Source organism: Manis javanica, chromosome 10 (assembly GCF_040802235.1).
Source record: "Manis javanica isolate MJ-LG chromosome 10, MJ_LKY, whole genome shotgun sequence".
Lineage (NCBI taxonomy): Eukaryota > Metazoa > Chordata > Mammalia > Pholidota > Manidae > Manis > Manis javanica.
In genome coordinates this window covers 6,985,940-7,011,512 of record NC_133165.1, presented here as the reverse complement: position 1 = coordinate 7,011,512, position 25,573 = coordinate 6,985,940, and the positions used below count along the sequence as shown (strand labels likewise).

The following is a 25,573-nucleotide window of genomic DNA, read 5'->3' as shown; positions in this document are numbered from 1 at the left end:
CGCCACTTGTCCGGCCCCTGGCCTTGCGTGTCTGGGGTATGATGTCACTCACAATGCTCCCGTCTGCTGTTTACTCCTGAGCCGCAAGGCTATCTTGCAGTCTGACCGTGACCCTCCGACTGTTCTCTCTGCCACCGGCCTGTCAGGGGACACCTCAGACGGTGCTGCACCCTTCAGCTTCTCTTTCTTCCCAGTGCAGCCTTGTTTGTGTCCACCCATGGCCCCTGCCAGGCTGTGAACTCCGCCGGGTGCTCCATATTCCGAGAGCCTGGCACGATGCCCAGCTCAGAAGAAGGCAGCCATCAGTGTGCATGGACCTCAAGGGAAGGGAAGGCAGGTCGCTCCGGGACAGGGAGCAGCCCTTGTTTGTGACAGCCTCAGGACAGGAAGATCCCTGCCTGGCCCTCCCGTGGCACAGTGGGCAGGAGCCATCTCTGGGGGAAAGGTGCGCCGCCTGTCACGCTTCCTGCCGCCCTGGGGACAGTGAAGGGGCACAGCAGTGGCAGGAAGGGCCCAGCCCCCTCACCCACCAGGCCCAGTCCAAGAACAGAAAAAGAAGAGAAACTCCATTGCGAGGGCCACAGCTGTCCGTCACCCTCAGAGCTGTGATCAGGCAGATCCAGTTAGACCCACCGCCTCACTGCTGTTTGCCTCCCCACGATGCCCTCTGCTCACCCGGGAAAGAAGGGTGCTTACACGTCCCTAATTTCAGACTGTTCTGAGTTAGGGGTGCCCCAGAAAACACAGGATGCCCAGGAACATTTGGGTTTCAGATAAGCAGCTCGTAACCTTTCAGCCTAAGTATATCCCAAATGCTGCTTAGGATACACCTATGCTAAAAAAATCGGCTGCTGTTTCTTCTTGTTCACTGGGAGTCCTGTTGTAATTTGTTAAATCTGGCATCGGTTCCTGGGGCCATGTTCCGGGTGGTCCTGGAGCTCCTGCCTCTGTCCTGTGTCCAGAACCAAGTCCTGGGCTTGCCGCCACCCCACTAGCAGTGGTGGTGGTCGGGGTGGTCCTGTTCCCCTCCCCGCCGAATGCAGTAACCCATTTCTGAGAATTAAATGTGATAGAACACTTAACACGGTGCTTGGCACATAGCAAGTTCTCAATGAACAGAAATATTTACTCATCAATGGTAACAACCTCAGAGTGTTAGGGCCACCCTGAACTGAAGGCGCCCCAGAGGCCCTCCTATAGCACGAGCTCAATAAATGGAGTTGGGACTGTGCTTCCCTCCTGCCTTCCTCCACCGCCCATTGGTGGGTCTCTCAGGTCATGGGTGATAGGGTGGGGGTTGGGGTGGGGGTGGTGAGCACTCTGTGTGACCAGCAACCTACAGAAGGTCATCTCTCCTCCCAACCCCAGTGCTGGCCTGGTTCCCCCTACAGCCCCCACCCCAAGTCTAGGACAGTGACCTTTATGTGGGGGGCTGGGTGTGAGGCAGGGGGCATGGCAACAGGCCAGATGATTATAATAAGGCCACGCTCTGTGGTGCGGAAGCCACCGTGCTGCTGAAAGGCGGCACGTCCGAATCGAGATGTGCTGGGTCAGTACACACTGATTTCAAAGACTTACATAAGAAAACCAGTATGAGCTATCACATTCACCGTTTTCTATAGGCATGGTGAGATACTAACATCTTGGATAGAATGGGTTAAGTATAACACAATCAGAATTAACTTCGACTCCTTTTTTGCTTTCACTATGGCTGCTAGAACATTTAGCACTCACGTGCAGCTTACGTGTGTGGCTTGCATGTGTCTCCCATTGGACGGCATGGCTACAGAGTACAAGGAAGATTGTACAGAGAAGGGGGAGTTGGGAACGAGAGAGGCATGTCTGAATTGAGCTCAACAGAAAACCAGGTGTTCGGGAAGCAGGAACGGGCTGGCATACGGAGGGGCAGGAAGGCATTCCCTACAGGAACGGACAGTGCCAGCTGAACAGCTCAGCAGGGGCGGTGGGGAGCCCACGGGGGTCCTGGGGGAGCTGGGTGGGCCAGGGGCTGGGTACCTGGAGGTCCAGCAGCCCCGTGAGCAGCGCCTTCCCGGCGTGGGCTGCGTTGCTCAGCAGGTCCTCCCGCTTGATGACGTTGATGACCTCGGCGAGCAGCAGGTTCTTGGACGGGTCCCCCAGCCAGGTGTTAAAGATCCGGTACGGCTGGAAGGAGGCACGGGGTGTTGGAAGAGCCACCCGTAGGTGTACCTCGGGGGGGCCCACTTCCCCCAAACACACTTGTCTCTCCATTAAGAGGAGCGAAACTAAGCTGGTGGACATACCCTAGGTGCCAGGGAGGACAACCCGCGTCATCTCACTGAATTCCCTCCATGAAAACAGCCCTACAGGTGTAGTACAGGGGACTACTGCTAGGGAGACCAACTCGTCCCTGCCCTGGGAAACTCCTCTCCTGGAGAAGTCAAGACAGTGGCCTTACTTACTGTAATCCTCATTTATCAGAAGAGGAAACTGGGGTTCTGAGAGGTTAAGTAATTTGTCCAGGGAAAATATAGCTCATGGGTGGTGGAGTCAGGAGTTGATTGACGGCAGTGTGACCCTCAAAGACCACCTGACTCACTCCATGAACTATTCAGGGTGTCAGTGCAGCCGACTGAAACACACTTCCCAGCCTCCCTTGTAGTTAGGAGTGGTCACGTGACCAGATCTTAGTCAAAGTGTTCGGAGTGTCGTGAGATTTCCTGGAAGGCTGCTGAAGACAAGAAGGGGGCTACTTTGTCCTCCCTGTCCCTCTGTTTCCTTTTTACTACCCAGAATTGAGATGTGATGGCTGGAGCTCTAGTAGCTATTTTGGACCATGAGGAAAGCTTTAGGGTGGAAATTACATGCAGAAAAGGTAGAAGGAAGGATCCTGGGCCTTGGATGACCGTGTATGTGGTTATGAGAATCCTGTGTACCTGTGGCAGTACAGTATAGTGGTTAAGAACATGGGCTCTCAGTTTGAATCCTGGCTTTGTCACTCAATAGGCTGTGTGACCTTGTACAAGTTACTTAACCTTTCTGTGACAGATTCCGCTTTAGTAAAAGGGGAGACAAAAATAACACCAACCTGGTTAGACTGTTATAAGGATTAAAAGTACATTAGGAGTGCTTAGAATTGGGTGGAGTGGAGAGCAAATGCTCATTATGGCAGCAGCTATTAACAACATTATTGCCTATGCACACAGAAAAATCAGGACAAGACTGACAACACACTGCTAGGAAGTGTCCTTGCTGAGAGCTGGGTGATTGAAACCACTGTCTAATAATTGGTAAGATGGGCCTTAGACAACCTCTGTGACAGGTTAGGTGTGCACCTGGTTCCTGTTTGTGAGGAAGGAGTAGTTAGGAGGCAGGACAGCGCCCTCACCGCCTCCCTCCCTGCCCCGGAAAGGACAGGTGGGGTCCGCTCTCACCGCGTTGGGCCTGAACTCCTCCTTGTGGAAGAAGCCTCCCGTCATCATCTTCTTGCTGAAGGTCATCACGTCTGCTGGGTCGTCCAGGCCCCAGTGCTCGTGGGCCCAGAACTTGCCGGTGCAGCCACCTCCTGTCTGGACCTCATCCACCAGGAAGGCACAGCCATGCTGGCCGGGATGGGAGAGAGGGAGAGACATGAACCCCCACCTAATCGCTGTAAGAAGGAGGCTTTGGTGGAGCAGCCCTGCCAGAGCTGTCTCTGAGTGCTTCCCCCCGCCGCTGGGCTGGGACAAAACTGGGACCTCCAATCCTCCCTGACCCGAGGGCAGCTTTGTCCTCAAGTGGGCAAGCTGACTTCCTCAGAAGGAGACAGGTCCCAGCGGAGGACTAGACCCGCTTCCTGGACTTCACCCCACATGTGTGACAGCTCTGCTCATCACCCAGACCATTACTTAGCACTTGTGTGTAAATCACCTCCAGTCATGTCACACTGGGCTGAGGGGTGCGGTGGGGTCTCTAGAAGGAAAAGGGAGGCAAGGCCACCCAGAAAGCCCTTGATGGGGAAAGGCCCTGACTGGGCATGTCTGAGGCTGATTTTGCAGTAAATTCTAGGGAAGAATTCCCTAGCCTGTCCCTGGCTCCAACTTCTCTACCTGTGAGGCCGACAAGCAGCCTCTGGACATCTGGAGGTTTACAAGGCACCCAAACCTAACTTTTGGTCCTGGAAAATCAACTGGAAATGGCCTGAGGCCCCATGCATCGCTGTGCACTGACCTTCCTGGAGATGTCCCTCAGCTTCCGGAAGAAGTCGTCGGACGCGTGGTTGTCCCCGCCCTCAGACTGGATGGGCTCCACGATGATCCCAGCCACCGTCTTCTTCTTTTTCCGGTATTTCACGATCAGATCCTCCACCTGGATTCCAAAGGGGGAAGTGATAGTGGCCTGTGGAGGCTCTTGAGCAGCGTTGTGGATGGGGACGTGGTTCCAGGAACCCCTGGAAGTTGCGTGGAGAACATGTTCCTGTGCATTTCCCATGAGGGCTGCGGCATCCATTTGGAGCCACACATGTGGATGGGAACGTGTCCTACTTGGCACTGGTGCTGTGGGATAGAAACTGGTGACTCGGGAAAATCATCCAACCTTCTGAACCTCACTCTCCTGATCTGTACGATTGGCATACGGACAGCGTGCACCTAACCGGGCCTTGGGGAGGATTGAACGGGATCCTAACAGCCCAGTGTCCGCCATACGGAACTCCAGGGCTGCTGTATTACTACAAACTCTACTATGTCATTACTCTTGGTATTGCTATATAATTATTATGGGTAGGAGAGTCTTTTTTGTGCAGAATCTGAGAAGAGTATGTGTTCAAAAAAACGGTTGCAAAACTCATCTGTCGTGATGGAGATCCAAGGAGTGGTTGCATGGAGTGGGGAGGGGACTGACTCCTCGGAACCTAGGACATTTTCTGGGGTGATGGTTACATGTGTGCATTTACTTGTCAAAACTTTTTAAGCTAGACACTTAAATGAACGTACTTTATGGTATATATATATATGTTAATGAAGCTGAAGTTACTTAAAAGAGAATTTACTTGTTAACAGTGACAGGGTGGTAAGAAAAGTGCCTGACTGTCTCTACCTGGTTATATTTCTTGAACTCCTGTTCTAAAGTGGGTATCATCTTACAGATAATTAAAGAGTAGTAACTGTGATACATTATTTATGATTAATGAAACCCAAGCCACACACCCAGAAAAACAAGTGCAATCTTTCTTTGTTATGCAGAACTAGGAGAAAACCCTCTCATCAGTAATTTCTAAGAATTAATCACATGGTAACATGCTAATAGCTTGCATATGCTGGGTTCAATAAAATGTTATTAAAATTAATTTCATCCCTTTTTTTTACTTTTTAAAAATGTGATTAGAAATACTGTATTACACTGTGGCTTGCACGGAATTTCTACAGGCAGGGCTGCACTGGCCTCCATTATCTTGTCTCTTTCATTTACCCGGCACTCCGCACCTGGCTGCACACCTTCTAGGTGTTCATTATTGACTGACTGAGATAAGGAGTATGCTTGCAGGCGAGCCAGCAGTAGTGCAGCTCAAATCCAGACCTGAAGAGGGCCAGCCACTGCCTCTTCCCCAGAAAGACCCCCTCTGCGAACTGGCCAGAGGGGCCTATTCCAGGTGGAGGGGAGGCACGGCGCCAACAGGGCGCTGCACGGCCTCCGCCCCACCCCGGGGTCCCAAAGAAGCCCCAGGATTTGGAAGAAGACTGGAAAACAGTGGAGAGGGTCCTATGGAGCCACTTTGTCTATGAGCTATCCCCTAATTTCCCCGTAAATCCATTTTCTTTTACTTGAGAGTCAGTGAAGCTTGCCCCCAAAGAAACTTAAATGACACAGAAATAGGTGAGAGAAATGGGGTGATGGATGCTCAGTGGCAAAATCAATGTGCCTCATTGCCTTCCCTAATGCGCAACATTTGGGACGCAAGGCCACTGTCCCCACATCCCTCTTGGGGAGTGCCACACAGGCCCCAGGGTAAATGCTCTGTGTGCCCCTCTTTTCCTGGGCTGAGTCTTGGAGTGTCGAGGGCAAGGGGCAGGGGTGCGGGAGGAGCTGCGTGAGTGCTACCTCTTCCAGACAGCGGGCTTCCTCTTGCTGGTTCTCCTTCCCGAACTCCTCCAGAGGGTACCTCAGCCTCGGGAACGGTGCGATGGGCCAGTCGAAGGATGGGATGTCGATCTTGTGAATAGCTTTGGAGTGCGTGGTCGCTAGGCAACCTAGGCCCCGCAAAACAGAAGAGCAGGCGGTTGGCGTGGGCAAAGATGATGAACAGTGTTTGAAAAGGAGGGTGACAGGCATTTCGGACCAAGTCTTCAAATGTCCAGGAGGTCTGTGCCTGCAGAACCCCAGGTCCTGAGGCTGAGGCAGAGCCTGTGAACCCTTTGCGTGTGTGTGTGTGTGTGTGTGTGTGCACACGTGTGCACACATGTGCTTTCTGAATCATCATAGACAAAGTGCAAGCTCTGAAGGCAGAGACGAGGGTTCAGATCCTGGTTCTGCCACTGAGTGGCCTGGGAATGTTCCTTCCCTTGCTGAGCCTCAGTATCCATATCTGCAAAGCGGGAATAATAATCCCAACTCGGCAGAGGACAGCATGGAGTCAAGGAGAGCACATGTGGAGACCACCACGTGAGAGCAAAGGCCCGTCACTGTCACTGTTACTCCGGCTGCCCCCCGGCACCGTGCGTCCCTCCTTACCCATGGTCCTCCCGTGGAACGCGCCCATGAAGGAGAGGATGCTGTAGTCAGGGCACCCGGGGGCCTGGAACCAAGGAACAGTGGTCATAAGTCAGAGCTGTAAGGCCTGGGGACTCGGTCGTCTCCCCCATGAACCTGGGGGACACAACGTCTGTCCGAAGAACAGGAGCCCCTTCTCAGGCCGAAGTCACAAACTGGACTCCTGGGGTCTATAGCCAGCCCACAGACATTTTGTTTTTGCTCACATGGTTAAAAATTTTTTTTTAAATAAAGAGATTTCACATAAATATCTGAACTTCTGTCTTCTCACAAGTTCTGCACCATTTGGGCCCATTTTCCCTCAGTGGCAACGGGAGGTGGCCAGGCCTCAAGGCCGGCGAGCACCCTGCCCACAGGCCACCGCAGCCTCTCTCCCTTCTGCCACCCACCAGCTGCTGGGGCGAGTTTTAACCCGCATCTACAGGCTGCTCCAGATCCAGACAGCTGTGGACTCTCCTGTTCCTGGTGGGCTGGTGCTCATGGGTGCATACCTGCCTCTGGTGACGTGAGGTTGGGCTGGGTACCTCACAGGGAAGGCCCCAGGCCTTTGGAGGAGGGCAGTGTGGAAGGTGGGGGGGACCCCACTCTTTCCACTCTCCGTGAGGGATGCGTGAACTCCCAATTCCCTACCAGCCCAAGCAAATGGCTCAGCTGTTGTTTCCTGACCATTTCCTGTTCCACCTGCCATGGGAAATGGACTTGCTCCCAGATGACTCAGGGGGAGCTGCCAGGTAGCCTGGGGGCCCCGAGTGCCTGGGAGGTGTGCATGGCATTTTCTCAGGCTGGCTGATCCCCACTGGGTCCCTGAGACCCCCTGGAAAAGCCCCAGGACCTCCCCCGACAAACTCCAGAAGACCCTCCTGTCATTTTCCTTCATCTCCTGATTATAAATATGATATATACACATTATTGCACATCCAAGTGCAGCTACTACGCTGAAGTATGAGATCTGGAAATGTTGGTGGGATGGGATTTTCAGACATCAAGTGAAAAAGACGTAGGGCACTATCCATTTTTAAAGAAAGGGCCAGAAGGAAAAAGAAAAAGCTTATTGTTTATGTCAGTTTCTATGAACGTGGAGGAAGGTCCTGGGCCTATCTGCAAGCAAGAGTTGGATTGGGAGAAAAACAATTAAGAAAGCATTAGAAAAAAAGCCCTGAAGCCACTTGGCCTCCCAGAGGCAACCCACTGTAAACATGTCAGCGGGACTTTTTCTAGTAATTTCCTGTATATTTATTTACATGGTTGAGAGCACAGTGTCCGTACAATTGGCGCTGTTTTCACTAAATTACAGCACGCTTGTCTCCAGGCCAAGAGGAAGCCTGTCTGATTATTTTTTCAGAATATTGCACACAGCGGGCTACTGAGTTCAGTGGCTCTTGGTTCATTTTTCCCATTTTAAGCAGCAGACACTTCTGTCTACATCGTGATGGGATCCCACACGAGATCACCGGGGCAAGGACAGGCATGCTCTGGCTGAAGCTGGTTAGGGAGCCTGGAATCTACCCGCTTGTTCCTCCCCCACCAGCCTCCCCTGTGCTCTCAACTGCTAGAACCCTGGAATTCCTGCACTTAAGCCCTCTCTGCCCATTAGTGAAGATACAGGTGGATTTCAGTCTTTCCTGGATACCATTACCGTAAACGCCGATGGAGGGAATACCCCTGAACATTTGTGCTGACATTCTGGATTATTCTAGAGAATGCATTAAAGGCCTCCACAGATGGGTCCCATTCAGGCGGTTATCCTGATGAACGGCTGAGTGCTGGTGAGGAGCGGCTCCAGTCATTTTCCTTTGTAATTATTGGCCTTGATACCAAAGGGAATGGGCTCAGGAATGGGAATGGTTGGGGGCCCTGGTATGGACTGAACGCCTGCACCTCTCCCCACCCAGATTCCTACGGGGAAGCCCACGCCCCCAGTGTGGTGGTGTTTGGAGGTGGGGCCTTTGGGACGTGAGTGGGTCATGATGGGGGAGCCCTCATGATGGGACTAGTGTCCTTGTAGAAGACACACCGGACGGCGGGCCCTCCCTGACATGTGAGGACGTGGAAGGAAGGCAGCCATCCTGGGCCCTGAAGAAGGCCCACCCTGGGGATGCAAGTGGGTCACCTTGATCTTGGACTTCCAGCCCCGGAACTGTGAGAAAGTACTTTGTTGTTAAAGCTGCCCTATCTATGGCGTTTTGCTATGGCTGACTTGGAGGAGGACAGGTCCCATGGACCAGCGTCAGCCGAGGCAGGCTGCGGTGGCGGCTCCCCTGCTCTGCTCACCTGGTTGATCATGCAAGTCTCCAGCTCCTCTTTGGAGAAACCCGCTTGGCCCCTTTCCTTGCTCTGACAAAACAAAACAGAAAAGTCTCAGAGAAGCCCTGGAGTCAGAGGGGCCACCACTTTCCACTCGCATCCACGGGTCACACATTGTCCAGACCAAGAGGGAGAGCTTCCTCGAGGCTGAGTCTACATTACACTAAGTATGGAAGCATGAGGTTGTTAACTGTGTTTGTGATGAAACCCGCAGATGAATACATCAAGTGCATCATTGTTCTGTTAGCAACCACTAAGATCTGCTGAGGGTATTCTTTGTGCCAGGTAAAACAGTGTAATTACATTGGGTAAGTTTGGTTCCAAAGCCTCATACCCCATAGGATGTTTGGAAAGCCCAGTCCAGGCAGGGGCCCTCTCCGTACTGTGACTGTGGTCGCTCGTGTTTGGTACCCCAGCCAGTAGGCACAACCAGTACGATGTGAGTGTGTGGCTGGGGGTACTTGGGAACCTCTGTGTGTGTGTGTATGTGTGTGCGTGTGCATGTGCATGCATGTGTGTGCATGCGCTATGCCCCAAAGCTCACCCGGTACCACATGAAGATTGTCTTAAAGGCGTTTTCATTGGAGCAGGAGCCGCAGGCCATGGTGATAAGCTGGGACATCCCTTTGGGAGCCACCTGCAGGGAGGGAAACAGTGGTGGGCTCAGCCCTGTCCTGAATCCCTACGTCCTGATTCCCGTCTGGGGCAGGGCCTCCGTGGAGACCACACGCTGGGCCGTGGAGGCTGCAGGATGCAGAGGGATGCTGGGAGGGAGCAAGCGATGCCCTGCAAGCAGTTGGAGGGAGAGTGGACTCAGGCTCTTCCGGGGTGGCGGAGAAGCCCAGGAAGGCCCCAAGGCTGGAGAGCAGAGAGGGAGAGAGGGTGCAGGAAAGCCCAGACTGTCTCTGCTGACGCAGCCGCCACTCCCGAGACGCCTGCATTTTATAGGTGGGATGTTGAGGTTCCGAATGACTTTGGTCCTAACAACCGAAACTGAACCATCAGGGAGGCTGAGTAAATGCAAAGCTCCTATCATGGGACAAACATTATTTCTCTTGAGTTCCCTTCTTCCTGCACACAAGGAACCCCTTCTTCAAAAGGAAATTAAAATACTCTGAGAAAGCAAACAGCACAAAGAGCAAAGCGGGGCAGTGGCGCCCCAGCCTTCCTGGTTCTGATCTCAGGCCTCTCCTTCCCTGCAGGCCCCGCCTCCAGCACAGAACTGCCCCTCAGCAGGGCTGGAAGGTGGACGTGGACCCCAAGGGTGGTGGGCTGTTCCCCGGACTCACCGAGAGCAAGGACTCCTGGAGCTTCTCCACAAAGTTCTCCGGAGGGAGGATCCCCAGGGCAGGTCTGTTGATGAACGTGCTCTACAAAAAGGCCGGGGGACAAACGGTGACCTGGCGGCTCTGACCCAGCTCCCAGCCACCAAGGATGTGTCCTATAGCAGACAGGTTCGGGCAGGCTGATGGTCTCTGTCAGCGCTGGGAATGACAGGTTTGCCTGTACTTTTACAGAAATCCACTGCTAAGATGCTCTGGGTTTAAAAAAGTGATGTGCTAATTCTTGGTTGTGATATTGCACGACAGTTACAAGCACGACGGTTATAAAAGATGTGACTGTTGCGGGAAGCTAAGTGAAGGGCACATGGGGCCCCTTTACCCTATTTTCTTGCAATTTCTTGTGAATCTGCAATTAAGAAAAAAATCCATCAGAATGGCTGAAAACCAAAATGGACAAGCCCCAGTGAGGGTGTGGGGTGGTTAGAACTCGCCTTCACAGCTTGTGGGTCTGTAAGCAGGTGCAGCCACTTTGGGGAGCAGTCTGGCAGTTTCTTAAAGTGTCACACATACATGCACCCCCTAACCTGGCAACCCCACTCCTCGGTATTAAGCTGAGTGAAATGAGAGCACCCAATCACACTGAGACGTGAATGCACGTGAATGTTCGTCCGTGTTGTAGCGTGGGTCAGAATGCCCTTCAAGGCTGAATGATCTCCCATTGTGTGGATGGACCACATTTTCTCTCTCCCCTCCTCTGCTGATGTGCACGTGGGTGGCTTCCACCTTTGGCTACCATGACTAGCGCTGCTCTGAACACAGGTGTGCAAATGTGTCTGGGTTTTGACAGTGACTATATGACTATGCAGCTGGGGAAACTCACAGAACTATGTATTACAAAGGATAGATTTCACTGAATGCAAATTACACTTCAACTTTTTAAAAAAACACAGGGAAAAAGGGCATTAAGAGGCAGTATGGCAGCTCTGGAGTTTCTAATTGGAACAGGGCTTTGGTGAGCGACCTGGTAAGTGGGCTGGCTACATGAGCAGAATGCCCGGAGCATGGGAAGAGCGATGGGAGGAAAATGCCTTGACTCTGTATGTTGATTTATACCCCCCGATGCTGATAAATCTGGAGTATTTCCCTCGGCAAGGGAAGCAATAGTGAAAGCCTCATATTGCATGGATGCTCGCTTTGATGCCTGGGAAATGAGGGGGGCATGGCAGGGCAGCAGAATGAGCCCGCTCGGCTAACCGCAGCCCTGGCCTGTGACTGCAGAGCAGGGAAGCAGGCTGAGGGGGTCAGTGCCCCCGGACTTCAAAAGCGAAGGGACACGCAGATTTTAATGGGAACTCATACCACTTTAACATGCTGGCAGATCATCCTAAAACAATCTCTGGCCAAGGGGCAGTCCACACTCCTCAGCTGCCGTCTTGCAGAAAACCATCCCCTGCCTTGCTGGCTTCAAAACACAGACAGCATGCTAGTTGCCCACACGACGGGGCTGGAGGCACACGCAGGGCCATGGTCCCAAATCTCCCCAAAGGCTTGTCCTCAAATACTTTCCTTAAAGTAAAGGAAAAGGATAATATTCCTACTGCAAGGACACCAACCTCGGTGAAACTTTCAATTGCATGGGCATTAGGTTAAGAGCCTTATGGTATTTTATACTCTGACTGGCTACCTCATTTCTAGATCTCCTCTAAAGATATGATTTCCAACGTGGCCAAAGGCTATGCATTTAATTATTCGTGTATTCCTGCTTTTAACAAAAAAGAGAAACTCTCTACATGCCAGTATTAGGTTAAGTAAACTAGGGAACATTAGTACAAGGTGATGTGATGGGGCTAGTGGTGTTTAAAAAGGCTACTATTTTACACTAGGGTTCACCTTTGATGTCGTTCACCCTATGGGTTTGACAAATCTACAATGACACGTATCCATCGTTATAGAAAAGACAATGGAAATGCAGGTGGAATAAGAGTGGCGCCATCCAGTTCTCCATCCTGTAGGGACTGGGAAGTCTGGGAGGATCTGCACAAAGGGTAAGAATGAGGTCTCCAGGAAGCAGATTTGGGTTCTAAAAAGGGATGGTGCAAATGCCATGTGGCATCCTGGATTGGATCCTGGAACAAAAAAGGGGATATTACTGGGAAAACTGGTGAAATCTGAATACAGTCTGTCCTACACAATGGACCAATGTTAATGTCTTTTTGGCAAAGGTGCCGTGGAGAGGTGAGTGTTAGCCCTGGGGGACCTCGCTGACAGTAGATGGCCACTGTCTCTACAATTTGCCAGTAAATCTGAAATCAGTCTGAATTAAAGAGGGGGGACTGACTGAGCCTGGGACTGGGGGACCTCTTGGGCACCTCTCCTTCTGAGACAGAATCAGTGTGACGAACTTGGTGCAAAGCCAAACAGCAGCATCTCCACCTAGGGAGGCCCCGGAATTCATCCTTCCGGCAGCTTTGGCGTTTGGCTTGGACTGCTGGGCATGGGGGCAGATCCACACTCTAGGGCTGACTGTTCTGCTTTACCACCTCCCGGTGTGTCCAGCATAAATAATGGGGGAAGTTAACCCTCCTTATTGTAGAGTTGGGGAAACAGGACCAGAGAAGTCAAGCAACCTGCCCCAGGTCACACAGACAGGAAGGGGAGGAACTACGACTCACACACAGGCTTGATGACATGAGATTCCATCCTCTGCCAGACACCACAGACAGCCTCCGCCCAAAAATGTTAATTCTGGATACAAGTTTGCTTGGCGCAACCTGGAGACCATGGCTAGCTTGGAGGGGTCTTTGGGGGCCTTTCCTTTTTGCTCCAAGCAGTTAGTGGGGCTCTGAAGAAATCAAGCGCATCACGAGATCAGGGTGGAGGGGAACTGTTATCCTTTGGCAGTGGCGGCAGCAGCTCACAGAGAGGATGACCAGGCTGGCTGGCAGCTTGAGTGCCTATCTGGGACTAGGGAAGATGTGGAGGTGGTGTTCTTGCTCGACAAAGCGTGACATTAAGAACAGAAGATATCTGGGACATTGGGTTGCAGAATCAAATGAGGACAGGCTGCTAGCATCGCTGCCGTCAGACTCAGTAGCCGTGAAGTGTGGCATGGAGAGAATGGAACTCGGTCTAAGTGGCTATGCAACTTGGGGCAAGTCACTTTACCTCTCTGGTCTTCAGAGTTGTTAGCTGCCAAAATGGGGAACCCCTGACCACTGAATGCTTGTCGGGAGCCAGTGAGATGACATAGCATAAGAGGAGGCCAGAGCTCAGTCTAGAAGGACAGTCCCGCAGGTGGGAAGGCCAGGACGTCACGGTGATGGCATGTGTGTTTCTGACTGGGCCGGCTGCCCCATGTCCATCCCAGGCACCTTGAATGTCAGACTGTGATTATTCATGTCACATCTTTTGAATATCAGTCCCATTCATTGCCAATGGCTGTGCATGTGCAGGGCCAAATGATCATTGTTTAACTTGTGGGCAATGTAATGAGGTGGCCCTGGTGACACAGGAAATCGTAACTGGATCAGATATTGGCTCCAGGGGCCATGGCTTCATTTTCTGCAGGGCCATGAGGTCATGTTGGAGTTTCAGGGTGACATGGTTGGGGTACCATAGGGTGGACAGGATGTTAGCAACCTGCCAGGGACCTGCTCCAGATGGGCAAAAATACCGTGACACCACCTGACTGTGTCTCCAGCCAAGTATTTGGTAGCCAAGACGTGAGCCAGGGGTCCCCCACCCCGGTGGCTGGGGTGCCCCCACTGAGCTTACGGCAGTCAGATGTCGCTTCTCTAGACTGTACCAGGTGCTCCTTTCACAGCCCCAAGCCCCGTTCCCTGTGCAACAGTGCCAACACAGGCTGATCTGGACTGTGACCCAAACCACGGCCTCACCATCAAATTCCAGCACCAAGAATTCCCTGCACACAATAGGCATTCAGTCAATAACGGGTGATTGAACAAATGCCAAGAAATAAAGCTGAAGCAATAATAGCCAGATCATGAGGGGCTTTGCCTTTGAAGTGGAGGGGCTAGCGGTGCCTCCGGAAGGCAGTGGGCACCAGAAAGGGGTCCCTGCAAGGCAGTTAGGAGGAGTGCCCATGGAGCTGGCAGGGGATCGGCTGGGGCAGATCTTAGTGGGTGATGGCAGAGCTATAGGGCTGGCCCCTGAGAGGGTGAGAGGGCAGAGATGGGCCGGCTGGGGGACAGAGGATGAAGTTTGGCTCAGGGACAGATGCGGGCAGGGTACCCCCTGCAATCAGAATCCCTAGGCCTTGAAGTCACGTGTTGTCGCAGACGATCCTGCCTCCGGAGGCAGCCGACACTGCAAATGTGTATGACATGTTTGTTGACACATTTTTTCAGCACCAACTGCTGAGGCATCTGGGATCCGCAGAACGTTTCGAAACAAAGCTGGGCTCTGCGTGTAAACACAGCCACGAGCCCCGGCCGCAAAGGGACCTCACCAGACGCCCCAGGGAAGACGCCCGTTACCACTACGGCAGCCCCTGAATGTGCCAACTGACTGGAGGAGAGGAATGTCCCCACAGGCTCCCACACAGGAACACCTGTGTGCAAGGAGGGAGACGTGGCTCTTCCCTATTGCCTTCAAGCTTGGGGCTGAGGAGTCGGTTCCTGACAAGGGCTGGGCGTTCAGCTCTTGCCTCCTGTTTTAGCCACAAGAGCATCATGCTCTTTGTCATGTGTGGACAGGTATGTCACTCTGAGTAAAATGAAGGCCCCTCCAGTAATGCTCAGTGTCAGTGAGGATGTGGAGCAACTGGAACGCACACACGGCCGGAGGGAGTGGAGACCCAGCCATCAGTTTGGAAACTGCCTGTCAGATCTGCTGAGGCCAACTGTGCACAGGCACTAGCTGAAGCTTACTGTGTGCACACACTAGGACAGCTGGCGATTCCCCTCGGCCTTGTGTCCAAGGGAAACGCATGCACGTGTTCACCGAGGACACATGAGCAAAGGCAGCAGTCAGCAACCCAAAAACGCATCAACGGTACAATGGATGACTTAACTGCTTTGTATTCTCACAGTGGGATGTGCTAAAGCCACGAGAATAGATGCTCTGTGGCAGTAGGCAAGACGGGTGAATCACATAGATGGCTTGCCAGACGAATAAGCCAGATAAGCTAAAGAGCGCGCATTGTACCTCATTCCATTTATGTGGAATACAGAACGGCAGGGGCACACCTCTGCCGTCAGAAGTAAGGGAGGTGATCTGCCTAGCCGGAGCTGGGGGAATGGTAGCTGGGTTGTGGGGACCACCTGCAACTCATGCATTCTCAGTGGGGGTGACAAACATCTCGCTCTTGTGGCGCAGAAGGCACAACCATCTATTCCTATGCACCATGCCCCATATATTTCACACACTAGCCTACACACCAACCATATTGCACACCACGCCATACACACCTTATTGAATATCATATATACCACATCTTGGAGTGTGTTGTGGGCACAACTGTGATCTCCAAGAGGATGCCACGCCCTCATCCCATCCCTGGGACTCTGAATATGTCACACGCACATGGCAAACGGAACGTGCAGATGTAATTAATGTTCCTGATCAGCTCAGAGAGGGAAGCTATTCTGGATGTTTCGGGTGGGCCCACTGGGGCCCTTCATGTGAGGCAGACACAGGGAGGGGACAGAGAGGACTGGCCGGCCATTGCTGGCTCGAAGGCGGAGGGACGACGAGGGAAACCGCAAGGATGAAGTCCAGGACCTGAATGAGCTCCCCTGAAGCACGGTCCCCCCCCAGAGCCTTCGGCTCCATGGGCCCGAAGTGCAGCATTCCGCGGAGCCGGCTGGTCGCCTGGCCCACCGAATCTGAGATAGTAAGCAGGTGCTGTTTTACACCTCTAAGCTGGTGGTGATTTGTGACGATACCAACAGGAAACTGTTATGTGGTGGTGGTAAAATTTAATGATGGTGGAACAATGAGGAAAATAATGTCTCAAAAGGCTCCCTAGGGAAGTAACAGTGGAGAAGCAGTTGAGAGACACTGGTAACAGGGGAAGCGCATCGAGCGGTGTGCTTGGGGGGCAGCTGCTCCAGGCAGTGGGGGTGCTTCCTGCTTTCCACCCTTCAGGACAGAGGCGCAAACCGCTCACGGGTCCACAACGGGGGGGAGATGCCACCCCCCGGGGACATCTGACACTGTCTGCTGACACTGGGTTCTCACGACCAGAGAGCTGATGCTAGTGGTGTCGAGGGGGAGGGGACCAGGGTGCCGCTGAGCACCCCGCAGTGCCCGGGATGGCACCCATCAGGGAGGGGTCACCGACTGTCATGGGTGCTGAGGCTGAGGTGTGTGGTATCTACAACTGAACCCCCATCCTCCTGGGACCCCCCTGGCTCCCTGCTCCAGCCATGCTATTCCCTTCGTGCTCAGCCCGCTGCTGGTCCCCCTCACCCTCTCCCTGGCTGGTCACCTGTAGCACTTTCTCCTTCAGGTCTCAGCTCAAATGTCACTTCCTGGGAACTCTTCCCTGACCCCAGCCATCCCCGAAAAGCCCAGCTCCTATGGGTTTTATTCCCAGTACCTCTCTGGCTGTGTGACCTTGGACAAATATTCAACTTTTCTGTGCCTCAGTTTACTTGTCTGTTAAATGGATAAAAACAGTACCTGCCGACAGACTTGTCAATAGTACAGCTGTGAAGTGCCGAATGCAGTGGTGGGTGTACGTTTTGCTCTTAATAAACGTCAGCCATGCTTATCATCATCCCTGTTTTATGCCCACACAGCACAGCCTGCCTCTCCCTGTAGTGCTTAATATGGACACAACTCTCTATTTACGAGTGTGGTTTATCGACTGTCTCGCGGGACCAGGCTCTGTGTTCTGCTCACCGAGGTATTGCAAGTGACTAGTGAATAGTAGGTGTTCAAGAAATATCCATGGAGTGAATGAATGAATGAATGAGTGAATGAAGGGTCCTCTGGGTCACCACGAACACTGCAAACATGGGACTCACCGCATTTTGAGGCTGTTGGATGAGTTTCATGAGAGCAGGATGGCTGTAACCTGGGGAGAGGGGGCACCGTTAGAGGCCAGCACCTGTCAAGTGTCCCCTGCCCGCCCATTGCCTGCCCCTCCTTTCCTCTCCATCCCTGCAACTCTCCATTCACCCACCAAGGGGGTCTTCCCATCCTCTGCAGACAGAAAGACCCATTCCTGGAGCACCCCCAGACCCTTTGGCTCAGAATGTCTCAGGGTGCTGCCCAGAAATCTTCAACAAATTCTCTAGTTGACTCTGATGCTCAGCTTTGAGAGCTACAGGACTGAACTGGACACACAAGGGAGGTGAATGCAAGGTCAAAGCAACTTCAGGACCAGGGCTGGGAGGGCTTCCCCAGGCCGCTGTGATAAACTGCAAACATTGTCCTCAGCTTCTTCCCCAGGGCCCGCAGGCTGAGTCAAATCGCAGTGAATGTCTGCTCAGGGAGGTGCCAGTGAGGGATGGGACCGGCGGTCTGTGACCGGCATGTCAGAGCCTTTGTGCATCGGCTTATCCCAAGGGTCCCTCTGCCTTTACCATCCAGGCTGAGCCTGACGCCCCACGACAAGGCTTAGGACGCCCTTTGATCGGCAATTGCTCTCCTACGATTTATCCTGCACGTGTGTATAAAGACCAATGTATGTATGTGTCAGCCGTGACGCCCCGATCTCCAGGCCTGCAAGCAGCCTCATACCCATACGTGGTACCCGGTTAGCAATAATGGGCAGGAAGCCCTTGCACGAGGTAGGTGATCAGTGAATGGAAACTTCTGTCGGAAAGGAGGGAGGCGCAGACGGTGTTGTCCAGCACTCAGCCGCAGTGCCCTGGTTGGTTGCTTCAGTTCCATTTCCTGTTGGTTCCCCCTGACTCAGGCAACAGCTCCCACGGGAAGGCCAAGTTTGTAGGAGGCACAGAGGTCAGGAGAGCAGACTGTGAACCCCTCAAAGGTGTTGGCCAGGTGTTCAGCTCAATGGGAATTAGCTGAATGAATGAAAACTGTGCAGAGTCAGCGGTCTGGGCAAGAACTCGAAACTTGTCTACGAGAACAGGCTAATCGCTGACACTTGGTACGGGAAGTAGGCCTTGGAGACACACTCCTGGTCTTCAAGTACCATGGTTCTTATCCTCGTACCTGTTTGCTTTAAAACAATTCATTTTTAAGTAAGTATGTTTACTTTGAAAGGAGGCTTTAATTCCTTATGGGGAGAGGCCTGCCCCAGGCTCTGAGCTTGGGGCCTGCCCTCCTCCTGACAGGAGTTCAGCAGGTTCAGGCCCACACCAGCCAGGGGAGACTTCTCCTCCCTGACATCAAAGACGTCGAACAGACTTGAAGAGCCTTGTGGTTCCACCCTGCCTGCTGTGAAGAGGATGGATTGGGGGTGCTGCCTAGGGGACACAGGGACAGAGCTGTTGACAGCACCCCCTTTCCATTCCACCCCACTGCAAGGTACGCTGGGCCCCAGGCTGGTAGATGCTCATCATCACGGAAGGAACACGGTGGGTTTCTTCCAGCCGTGTGTTGGCCAGAGGTCCTTCAGTTCTGGCTCCTTATCACGCAGCCTGGGTGTCTGTGACTTTCCTGCCTCAGGAGATATGCCAGTTCCAGGGAAATCTCATTAAGCCCCGGATGCAGCTTGTCATAGTGGCTTTAGGAGGAGATGTGAAAGCCAAGCCATTCCCTCAGACCAGGGAAATCCCACACCTGAGCGTTTGATGCTGGGGGCGCCCCCACTGCAGGGAGGGCAGGGCAGGGGCAGCTGGCTGGGAGGCTGCTTTAACAGAAGTAAGCTTAGTAGGCAGAGAGTCATTGGTTCAAACCCCTGGGCTCCTTGTACACGCTGGGCAAACCGTGAACCTCTTGCAACCTGGCTCCCCATGGATAAATTGGACATGATATTCAAAGACCCAATGTCTAAGGACCGTTGTAGGGATTTAATGAAATAACTCAGGGACTTAGCAATACGCCAGCATATACTAAATGCTCAGTGATTATTAGCTTAAAAAAATCATCTCAAAAACTACAGATATGGGGGAAAAGGTGGCCAGAGAGAGAACGTTTAGAAATTCTAGTCTTCTAACAACTACTGCTGGCCTGGCCCCCGACATCCCCCATACATATGCTGCCTGGCTGGGGAAGTGAGTGACCCATAGTCCCATGGCTGTTATAAGGCAGAGCTAGGATTTGAACCCTGGAAAATTTGAGATCTGATCCCTCCCACTCCAACACAGAATGCAGGCCGGGTTTTGAAAATCTTGGAATCCAAAATGCCTTCAAAGTCCATCTGGGAATGCTGGACTTCCCAAAAGGAATAGGCCATCTGCTTACTGTCTAATTGCATCTTAATGGGAAATAAATAGGTTCCAGAGACTGGGTCAGGGGAACCGGAGGAGGAGTGCAGACCTCACAGGGGTCACGGGCGGGAGGCCCAGCCTGCTGGGAGGGGAGGGATGGGGAGATGCTGATGGGGAGCAGAGGATGCGTGGCATCATCTGAGGGGGAGGCTTCATTAGACACAGCCTGGACATCACTGGGTGCTGCAGGGACTCCTCCAACCACAGGATCACCAACCATCTTAGCTACAAAGAGCAGCTGCTTGCATGGCCACACCAGCCCTGTCTGTGCCATCGTCTGCTGTGCCCCCCTACAGCAGTTAGCTCTGTCTGGCCAGGAGGTGAGCCTGGTGAGGCAGATGCTACTGGTGCCCCACCAGGTCACCCTTACTGGGCAGGCCACCCTTCTCCCAGATACTTTGTGTGGGGGTGCTGATAATGGTCCAGCTGCCTCCTCTCTGGAAAATTGCTCTTGGCAAATGGAAGCTGTTTTGCCCAAGAGAAGACATATATTTCCTCTGGCAGCTGACAGGCAGTGAATGACTGGCATGGGGTACAAAAAGGCCAGCCTCCTTCTCTTGGTCTGGGATCGACTCTGGGGTGCAGTCCATGCTCCAGAGCCCTACCCTGTGGGGTCTGTCCAGTCTCAGACTGAGACCTCATTCTTCCTAGCTACCCACCCTGTCCTAAACCATTTCCCTCCCTCCTCTTTCTCCCCAAGAGCTTTCCTTCAGGGAACTACTTGTGCAGAATCCCTGCCTCAGGCTCTTCCAGAAAACCTAACTGACATTGACACTGTGGTCACACAGACCTGGGTTCACATTGTAGCTATGCTTCCTCTGCAAGTGATTCAACCTCTCCAAGCTTTATCAATCTATGAAATGGGGACATGAATACACGAATACATGCTTATTTTGTTGGGTTTTGGGGAGGGGTGAACGACAGAAAACGTGTGAAGTTCCTAGTAATACCCCCTCTATGAATGACTTGCTCCTTTTCTCTGCCCTTGAGGGAAGTGGCTGGCGGCACAGAGGGATGTGCCTGCTGGAAAGAGCACCCAGAATCTGGACAGTCACGACTGACACGGAGGGAAGTGACATTCAAGGACTGCTTTGCCGGCTCTTACCTATGGGGACAGAGGAAATCTGGGAATAAAGATCCAACATCCGGTTGCCATCCACATCAACCAGGTAGTTGCCTCGACTTTCTTCATAATTGCAGAAAAAATGCACAGCCTCTGCATTCTTGGGGAAAGAAGAGACTGAATCAACTCACTGTAGTTCCCTGGATTCTCAGTCTTTCAGGATTAAGCTTAAATTGGTGAAGTAAAGCACATCTGCCCATTCTGTGGACACATGGGGGGTTTCTGTGGGTCTGGCAATGCTGTATTTGTTGCTTTCCGGGGAACTACATGGGTGGTGTGATTTATAATAGTTTATTAAGCTGTGAATTTGTATTTTATGAATTTTTCCATATGTGTTTTATATATCATAACAAAGAAGGCTGAGATATAAATCAGAAGAAGATTCTGGTACATTAAGATGTATATGGTAAGCCTTGGAGCAACCATGAAGAAAACTAAAATATATGTAGCAATTATGAAAGAAATGAAAATTTTCCACTAGAGATAGCTATGTAATGCAGAAAGAAAAAAATAGTAAAAAAGGAACAGAGGAACAAAAAAAGATATGAGACATATAGAGAACACAAAGTAAAAATGGCAGATGTAAATACAACCATATCTACCATAACATTAATTGTGGATGGATTAAATAATCTAATCAGAAACCAGAAGCTGTCAAACTAAAGATTCAACTGGATGCATCTACATGAGACATACTTGAGATTCAAGAATACAAACAGGTTGTAAGTAAAAGGATAGAAGAAGATATATGATTCTCACGGTAATCATTAGAAAGCTGGGATGGTTTATATTAACATGAGACAAATTGACAATAAAACCAAACAAAAAATATTTCTAGAGGTAGTTCCACTAAGATATAACAATGATAAACATATAAGCACCTGATAACAGAGCCCCAAAACATATGAAGCAAAACTGACAGAATTGGAGGGAAAATAGTTTATAAGAATATCTGGAGACTTCAATACCTGGTTTTTAATAGTGGGTGGAATGGCCAGCCAGAAGAATAACAAGGAAAAAGACCTGAACAACAGTCTAAACTAACGGACCTCACAAACATCTACAGAAAACACCCCCCTGACCAACAGTAGAGTTCACTCTTCTCAAGTGCATATGGAACACTTTCCAGGATAGAGCATATGCAGGGCCATAGAAAAGGCTCAATAAATTTGAAAGGATTGAAATCGCACAAAATAAGTTTCCAACCTCCATAGAATGAAATTAGAAATTCATAAGAGAAAGAAGTTTGGGAAGTTCACGAAAATGTGGAAATGAAGCAACACATAATCAAAGGAGAAACCAGTAGGGAAATTAGAAAGAAAGGTTTAGAACAAAAGTCAGCTGTACTTTTTTTTTAAAGTGCCAGGACAGAGCAAGTATCTGTTCCTCAGCTTAATTGTAATTCAGAAGCAATGGGAAATGGGAGGAATGCTACCTCAGCCTCACTTACCTGAATTATATTCAGCTGTTTCATCAACTCCTGCAGGCAAGAAGAGCAAAGACATTACCGTGAGAGCACACACTTGCCAAAGTAGCTTGAAATCTCTCAGGTCTTCCCACACCTTGGGGCATTTTCTCCCTTTCATGCCAACAACCTGATAATTGGTCAGTTATATTATAAATATTTTTAAATTGCTTAATACAAATAGTTGGCAGGAAAGTATTCCTACCAGTTAAATTACCAGGACACTGGACAGACTTAGACACCTGGAAAATAACGATAAAATAAACTAAAATATTGAACAAAAGAATTTAAACTGTTTAGTGTCCATAAAAGCATAGGTTCTGCTTTTATTTATGAAAAAAAGTCTTTAATACTTCATTAGGGAAATAAATTAACTGAAAATAAAATTAGCACAACAAAGAACTATTTACAGTTATAATCTGAACTCTGCATAAACCCTTTGTGCGAATCTGTATAGGAGGTGGGAATTATAAATGAGTTGCTTTAATAGTACAAAGATTTGATTGGAATAATTCAACACGAAATAAACTTTACCAGAGTCATAAAATGTTGCACTATTTATATATATATATGCATGTGTATTTATAAAATGTGTAAATATTATATATTTCTACATAGAAATAGAAAATATATTAATAAAAAGAATATGAAAAATTATTCCAAGTATTTCACTACGATTAAATTAACCCCCAAAAGAAATATGCCTGAAAGAATCTCTCCTTTTGTTAGCAAAAGGCTATCAAAATAACTATAATCATTTACATCAATGTAATGATTTCTTGACAGTAAAAAAATGGTACTATGAATAAAATCTGCAAAATGCGCAAAAAAAAGTTGATTTGCATTAGAAAAGTTTACACTGTTGTTTTTTAGGTGCAAACATTAAAACCGGTATTGCACATCACAACCCAGATTCAAGATTAGTCAGCATTCCAAATGTGTTACATGCAGGTTTCGTAGCATCGTTGAAGGGAAGCCCCAGCTTCCCTCATCAGACTCTTCATGTGCCACTTCCTTCTCACACACTAACATCTACTCCAGGGACTCAGAGCCACCCGCTGTCTTTTATATGCCATGTACTGTCACCCCGCATGCCTCTCCCCCATACAATTCCCCTTGCCTAGAGCACAATGCTCTCTTTTGGCAAATTCCTCCTTTTTATCCTTTGGAGTCAACCTCAAGAGCGTTTGCTATCCATGTCCTGTCCCTGATTGCATTGCCACTGTTGGTGAATGTTCTGCTCTAGCCCTCGATCCCAGGCTCAAAGCAGGCCATGTGACTCGCTTTGGCCAACAGAATGAGCGGGAAGTGGTGGTGGGCCAGGATGGAGCTGAGGCCTTGGAGAGCCACAGCACACCCTCCCTGCCTTCCCCAAGAGAAGAAGCCCAGCCCAGTTTGCTGGAGGCTGAGAGGCACATGGAGCAGAGCGAAGGCACTGCAGTGACTATGACGAGCCTACCTGAGATCAACGGATGGCAGTCATCCCCCAGGATGTAGACGGGCCCAACAGAGCCGCCAACTCCCAGTTAACCCCAGATGCACGAGCAATCATGATGCTGCTGACATTTTCTGATTGTTTGTTATGCAGCATTATTGTACCAACAGCTAACTGGTACATTTCTCAGAAGCTTCTTTGACTTCTGATGGCCTAACAGCCTCTATTCATGCCCCAGATCTCTAGTGGTGAACTCTCTGAAAGTGGCTAAGAATACAGGTCCCTAAGCTTGGCTGTATTCTTGCCCCATGGATTCCTTTTGCTCTTTTCTGAAGCACACCATGCAGGTGTGCTCAACTCACCCGAGATCTAGGCCCTGGGACTTCTGTCTTCATCAGAGGTCCGTCATAATCAAACTCAACGTCGACTTTGGCTGCAGCCTGACTGATGCGTCTCGGTCCTGCAGTAAACAAAGATGATGAGGACCCCTGGTGACAGCGGATATAATGAGAATTCTATCCCTGACAGCTGCCCAATGTCTCCAGCAGAGGCAGTACCAGGACCTCAGCCCCGTCCCCGCCAGACCACCTCAGAACACTGAGTGGGGCCAGACCTAGACAGCACAAGAACACTGAAGACCTTTTAAAAATGGGGAAGTCCAGTGCCAGAGAAGTTGCAGGCAAACAGGCACATCCACATCCTGCCAGTCTGAGTATATGCCTACTCCTTTGAACTGAGCAATCTCATTTTTTTAAGAATCAGTCTAAGAAAGTAATGGGACCACTGCACAAAGATAGAGTTTATAAAATATTATGTAACAGATTTCTCATAGTACAGGTTATATAAAATATTCCTAATGGTATTGTGTCCAACAACAAACAGAAAACAAACTAAATGTCCAACAGTGGAAGGCAGCTACATAGAAAATGACACATTCCATTTCCATGGACAATGGAATATTATGCAGCCATTAGTAGTTTTTAGGTAGACATTTTGAATTTTTATGGACATGGAAGGATGCCCATGGTATTAGCAATGTGACAGACAAGATTATAAAAATCATTTAAATTTTGTAAAAATTTAATCTAAATTCAAATGTATATATAGACCAGGGTTTTTCAGCTTTGGTGCTATCCATGTATAATCCTTGCAGGGGCTGTCCAGTGCATGGTAGGTTGAGCTGCACCCCTGGCCTCCAACCACTAGATGTCAGTAGCACTGCCCTTCTAGTTGTGTCCCTAGTTGTGACATTGAGAAATCACCTAGGAGGGAATAATCAAATGTCTGAGTTGAGGTGGTCCTCACTTACAGATGTTTTTTTTGTTAAAAAAAAAAGTTGGGCATAAGTCATCCTCCTGAGACCCATTTCACATTTTGCATAGTAATAAATGGACTCTGAGCTCCCAGGCTAGCCCCACTGGGCCTGTCAGCTCAGCATGTTGTTGAAGGGCAGCCTGGCGACCCCATGTCTCATTAATCCCTGAATGAAATACATCTGTGGTAAATCCAGGATGAGTGTGTCATGATTTACATTCAGTAGCCCCTGGAAATCCTGCTGAGGGCCCTGTTCATCTTTTCTCTTCCTAGCATACTTCAGTGGTTAGGGAATATTGCACCAAACTAGGGAATCACTTGATACTCTATGTAAATTATTCCTGGTTTTCCAAAGTTGCTTTGGGTGTCAGAGAAGGTTTCTGAATGAATTATGTAATAAAATATAGGCCTTGAACATAAAGTCCAGTTAAAATCTGACGGCGTGAAGCAAACAGCTTTTATTGTTTTTTCTTTGATCTTAAAATGAGAGGGGAATTCCTAAAGAGTGTATTAAATTAACAGAGTTAAAGATCATGTAACTTACTTTTTTTTTTT

At 50.3% G+C, this 25,573-nt stretch overlaps 1 protein-coding gene across 3 annotated transcripts in view; it reads right to left on the bottom strand.

Moving 5' to 3' along the window:
• The window catches only part of ABAT (4-aminobutyrate aminotransferase), a 74,572-nt gene that overhangs the window by 4,640 nt on the left and 44,359 nt on the right, over nt 1-25,573 (bottom strand). For all 3 annotated transcript variants that reach the window (XM_037020804.2, XM_037020811.2, XM_073214731.1), the window contains exons 3-14: nt 24,067-24,164; nt 22,255-22,284; nt 20,787-20,904; nt 17,306-17,355; nt 10,320-10,400; nt 9,575-9,667; nt 8,998-9,060; nt 6,688-6,751; nt 6,058-6,206; nt 4,189-4,326; nt 3,414-3,581; nt 2,017-2,163 (exon numbers count right to left, since the gene is read on the bottom strand). In XM_037020804.2, coding sequence (XP_036876699.1) covers nt 2,017-2,163; nt 3,414-3,581; nt 4,189-4,326; nt 6,058-6,206; nt 6,688-6,751; nt 8,998-9,060; nt 9,575-9,667; nt 10,320-10,400; nt 17,306-17,355; nt 20,787-20,904; nt 22,255-22,284; nt 24,067-24,164 — 1,199 coding nt within the window. The remainder of the gene's footprint in view (nt 1-2,016; nt 2,164-3,413; nt 3,582-4,188; nt 4,327-6,057; nt 6,207-6,687; nt 6,752-8,997; nt 9,061-9,574; nt 9,668-10,319; nt 10,401-17,305; nt 17,356-20,786; nt 20,905-22,254; nt 22,285-24,066; nt 24,165-25,573) is intronic.